Here is a 5,372-nt window from a genome sequence, read left to right on the forward strand (position 1 = left end):
TTCCCAAACACTGAATCGTACCATGATGTCTCCTAATGCTGGTAGCGATCTGCACTAGCAACCTCTTGAAGTCAGGGACCCTGTCTTATCTTTTCTTTGATCTCACAATGGTGGGAAACCTCCCCTGAGCGTGTGCCTGCCTTTGGGAGGAGGAGCAGGTGGAAATCACTGCCTATGGGAAGTGTTGCTGCAGGCTCCAGAACAGCGCTGTCTGAGCATCTCCCATGATCCCTGGCAACCCTGCTCACCGTGTTCCTTACGAAAGCCAACTGAATTAATTATTCACAGTACCTGTAGCCTCACTGGTACCACCGTTCACTGAGCTCTTCCCCAGGAGGGAAGTGGCATCTTCACCAAATATCTTGTGGCAGTTTTCAATGAGAAATTCTACCAGAGATATCTGTAACACAAAAGGGCAAAGACAGGGTGCTCTTCTTCACATGGCAATGTTAGAAATCCCATCTCACATGTGAATCTTGGGTCTAACAAAAAATGAACAAGAATTCTGAGGAAAATTCGATAGTTGATTCTAAAGAACCAAGAATAATCCAGTTTTGTTTAAGAAATAAATGATACTTCCAAGACTACTTTGGCACAGATGTTAAAAAGGTTTCAATGTTTGAATGAAAGTTATGATTTCTACCCTAGCTTAGTAGGTCACATTTTTAAATCAATGCTTACATCTTTAAAGATAGATTAAACTGCAAGGAAGTCACATAGGATGCTTGGGTTGGAGATGTATATATAATCTCTTGCTAAGCTTTATTTCTTATGAAGAACTTTCCAGGTCTTTTGAGATGCAAATGATGTAAAACACCTTATTAAAATTTATGAAGCATCCAATAGGCCAAAACTTGTGAAATTCAGTTATTAAGTGTGGAAGAACCCTAAACTTGGGAAGCAGAGATCTCTGTGGGTTCTCTGTGATGGAAGATCAGCAGTTGGAGAGAAACCATGGCTGCCTGTCTGAGGGCAGTCCCTCCTCATGCACTGCTGCGCCTCATGCTTGCTGTCTGGCCGAGCTGGGGCAGACCTATGATCTCATGAGGCATGCTGTGGCTCCATTAGGATGCTCCGGAGTGTTTTACTGCTTCCTCAGCATGTACCAAGTGAAAGGGTAGGCAAGCATTCTTGGGAATGACCCACTGCTGACAGAGGAAGGCCAATGTGTGTGGAACATAGTACCCAACCGTGTGGGATGTGCCACTAACAACCAGAGAGGTCCTGGGTGTTCCCGCCATTGTACAGTGAGGAAAGCGCCGCCTGGAAAGCGTGCCCACGGTTACAAGTCCTCAGCGAGCAGGCCAAGAGCTGAAAGTTGGCTTGTCAAACTCCAAAGCCCAGGAGTCACATCACATCACTCTTGTCTCTCTATTGTTTAGTCAGTGTAGCACTGACCCTCTTGGACAGAGAGAGAGAGAGAAGTGACTCAGCTCCTCTCCATTTCCCACTGTGCAGCCCACTGTCCTGTACACCACTAGATAAATGCCCGCCGATGGGCAGGGGGGCAATTAAAATGTGCACTTTTAAAAACTGGTCTGTCCGAATTACTAGCACATGTTTCAGATTCAAGGTGGTGACTCAGCCGCGCAGGACATAAAAATAAGAAATCTCCTTACCCTTTTCATCAAGTACATTCCTGCTTCTGTGCTGCAAGGGTTAGGTAGACAAAGAAGGCTCGGGGCTATATGCTGTGATAAGGCAAATGCGGTCATCTCGTTGTATGAAGAGTGCTGCTTGATGTTGTATAATACCTCGAAAAGACACTGCAAGAGCACAGCATTGGCTCTTGGCAGCTGGTCTAAAAGCCTAAAGACAGAAAAATGAAATTTTAAGTGAGGGAAGTCATTTGGATGTGGAAGTGGGAAACACAGAGGCAAGGAACAGAGCACTTTGTCCACCAAGTACGCAGCCCACTCTAGCAGAGCTCCAGGTGTGAATGCATACAGAAATGTTGGACTCAATTCAATTCCTGAACCGGGTAATAACTTCTCCGGTTAAATAAGTGCTTGGCCAAAGTGAGATCATACCACTGGCAAAGTTGTCCACTAGCATCTCTCGTAGACTTGTGGGTCTATTTCCTATCAGTTTCATACATTCAGAAGGTGTAAAATGGTCAAGGAAACCATACAAGTAAGCTTAGGGAAAAAGAGTTCAATGAGGGCAGTTAAGAGGTGCATGTATGTTTAAAATGGCCTTCTGGGTGTGATCAAATGAAAACCCTTCGGATTTCATAACTATTTTAGTGGTCAAAGCTGTAAATGAAAGGCATATTTTCCTAAGGGTATGTCATTTGTAGTTCTCAATGTGAGCCTAGTAGAGTAATTAATTGTTGCATCATTACCTCCGGGTGGCAGTTATTTTCTCATCCTCCCTCTTCCCTTGACAAGGAACAGCAAGCCATCTATCATACAGACTGGATGAAAAAAGACTTCCTTCGATGTTTTGAAGAAAATCCTTACAAAAATAAAGAATATTATTATTGCAGTCAATACATATTGGAAAAATTGCAGAGAAAAACCTTGAGTGGCAAACTTCAGTTCAGTGCCCGCTACCTTCAAAGCCACCCAAACCATGAACCAGGAGAGCTCGGTTCTGACTCTGCTCTGACTTGCACACCCAAAGCAGTACATTGGATTTTCACCACAATTTAGGAGCATAAAAACAGAGTCTAGGTTCTGTTGGCAATGAAGATAAAGCCCCTTGTAGCCTCTGGAAGTGACTTTTTGTGTACGTTTTAGCCAACTAGCACAAACTGACCAGGTCTGGTGATAAAACAATTCAGCCTCTTGAGAAGAAATACATGTACCCATCTTGCTTGTTTATTTGAGACAGTGCTTGCTCTGAATTCTAGCAAGTAAAGTTTTTTAAGCAAAACATACACGCGCATGCTATTGCACAGATATTAAGAGAGAACCAGGCCTTCCGCCCGGAGGAATCTGTGCCCGTTGGGAGAAACCTGCTCTTTTAATAGTTCGATTCCTCCCTTTTGTTACCCTATAAAAGTCCAGTTCTGCAGCCTTATAAGCAGCAGATGTTGGAAATACAGCCAGATCCTCAATGCCTAGCTACCTGTTACCCTTTTCAGTCCCTGAGTAGCACATATATATATTCCCCCCAAAAGGGGAAGTGTCTCAAGATTTAGATACATCACAATTTCATGCCTCTGGGTTAGGGATAGGCAAATGTAAGTTTCCTAAGTGGAGGCCTGGAAATCTGGCACCACAGAAGGCTGATGAACAAGTGTTACCATTATACGTGTGAGCCTATTAACATTTACGAAGCTTTAAAGTTCTGCGCAAGCCTGAGGGCCTTACCAGCATCACAGGGATACCTCGCTTCCACTGACTTCTCTTAGTTTTAGCTCAGTCAAAAAATGTCTGCAGGGAACCATCACAATTACAATCCAGTAAGTGTTCCCTCCTTCTAATGCTTACAGAGCCGCTCTTTGTGCCAGGTGCTCTTTTGAGTGCTGGCGATAGAGCAGTGAAGGAAAAGGGGAAGTCCCAGTCCTGTCATTGCTCCACTGAGTCACTGGCACACTGTCCCCACCCGGGACAGAGTTCTCAAAGCGTTTGCTGTGGAACCATCCCAGTATATTTGAAAGGAAGAAGCACGACAGTCCTGGCTGGCTCTGAGAGTCTAGCAGGGAGCACAAGGGCCCTAGCCTCGTGCCCCAAACTGCAGCTGTCATGGCATTTGTGTCCCCTCTCTCTCCTTTGACCCTGTGCTGCACAATCCACTGGTGGCCAGCTGTGCTGAAGCCAGAACGTGACCCGACTGTGCCAAGGGTATTTGTTGTTGCACGTCTCTTTTAAGACAGCTTAGGGGGAAAATGAGTGTGGCCCTGAGGAGATAGTCCTTTCTCGTTGAGGCCTATGTCTCCAGTTAGTTTCACATGGTATTATCAAGGCCAAAGTTGCAAAGTCTGATTCTCCACCAGGATCAGTCAACTTTAGGAAGAGAACACTTGAGGAATATCTAAGAACTGTACCTATGAGTGCCACCCTCTGGCTAGTTTGCGCGTAGAACAAAGCTGACTATTGCTAGAAAATGAAAGCATTTCCATGTGCGCACCCTGCAGAGAGCGGCAGCAACTTTTCTTGTCACATACCCAGTGTATATTATTGTGGTCCCTGTGGGGGTAGTCATCAACTCTACGTCGTTTCTAACTGTTGCTATTTATCATACAGTCTCATGGAGGACAAGGAAAGACCAAATGTAACTGACATTTATGTGATAATTTTCCTAACCTGTTTGCAGTCATTACTACCTTAACATGTTGTGGTTCAGAACTGCTAACAAGCTCTAAGATGGACTGATGATACCCTGTCTCGGCTCTCTTATTCTCCTTATAGACGTGTAACTGATACTTGTGATTTAGATGTGTCCCTTCACAATTGATCTACTTTTTGTGTAAACATACTGAACATTAAAATTTCCAGTCGAACTGTAGCTGCTGCACCCAGTTTTTACAAGTCATGTTTACCAGGCGAGGCATGTGGTGGGAGCTGATTTCCGTGGGACTGTGTCTGTGGCGGTGAGCTAAACAAATCAAGTTTTAACAGTGGATGCCAGAGGCGCTAAAGGTGAAAAGACACCCACATGCTGGAGTCAAAGCTACGTGACTCTGACAGTAAAAGGCATGAGGGTAACGGGAAGGAATCATGATGAAGCGACCAGAGATTTTGGTGGCTGCACTGAGCATTTTTTGATGCATTTTAAGTCTAATTTTGCATACTACGGCAAAGTAATACAGCCATCTCTGAAGATGAATATAAATTTTCCTTTGGAAACTTTCCCTCCTTAGAAGTATGGGCAGGAAGTCATCAAATTAGGACGGTTGTTCTGGTAAACATTTTGTGTATGTGTGGAGGTTGAAATTTATTATTTTGTTATAATTATCATGGTTATTTTGCATAGAGTGCTCAGGAGGTATGATGGGGAAGGTCGTGTGTGACATAAGAGGAAATTATATCTAAGCAGGCTTTTAACGATCAAAGTAGCTCTGTGAAATTTTGACTTTGTGTTTTATAGTTTTGCACAGTCTTAACCTATTATGTTTTTGATAGCTCCTAGGCCATCGTGATAGATGATACCAATCATACAACTTCAGAGTTAGGCTGTGTGTGAACACTGCTAGAAGTCTCCCTACCTTTAAGACTGCCACTATCACAAAGATGGATTCACTATTCCAGTTCACTTTCTTTCCGGAATTGAGCTTCTCCTTTAGTTCTCTGCCAGATTTCATATGGGTTGGTGTTCTGAACACTCCTTTCCTGAGAGGGCCTTTTTCATTGATAAAAGCAAGCATACTCTATAGGAAGAAAAGGAAAGACAGACATATGGCAGCTCGTCTCCAGAGTGTATGT

The 5,372-nt window shown here is 43.9% G+C and overlaps 1 protein-coding gene across 1 annotated transcript; it reads right to left on the reverse strand.

The window, feature by feature from the left end:
* Positions 1-274: 274 nt before the first annotated feature.
* On the reverse strand, positions 275-5,372 carry LOC130683973 (rho GTPase-activating protein 20-like). Its single transcript, XM_057503261.1, has 4 exons — positions 5,156-5,372; positions 2,345-2,457; positions 1,620-1,809; positions 275-400 (listed from the first exon to the last, which is right to left on the reverse strand). Exons 1-4 carry the CDS (start codon positions 5,312-5,314, stop codon positions 275-277), a joined length of 588 nt encoding a protein of 195 aa, XP_057359244.1. The 5' UTR covers positions 5,315-5,372.

Source organism: Manis pentadactyla, chromosome 5, assembly GCF_030020395.1.
Source record: "Manis pentadactyla isolate mManPen7 chromosome 5, mManPen7.hap1, whole genome shotgun sequence".
NCBI classification, from domain to species: Eukaryota; Metazoa; Chordata; class Mammalia; order Pholidota; family Manidae; genus Manis; species Manis pentadactyla.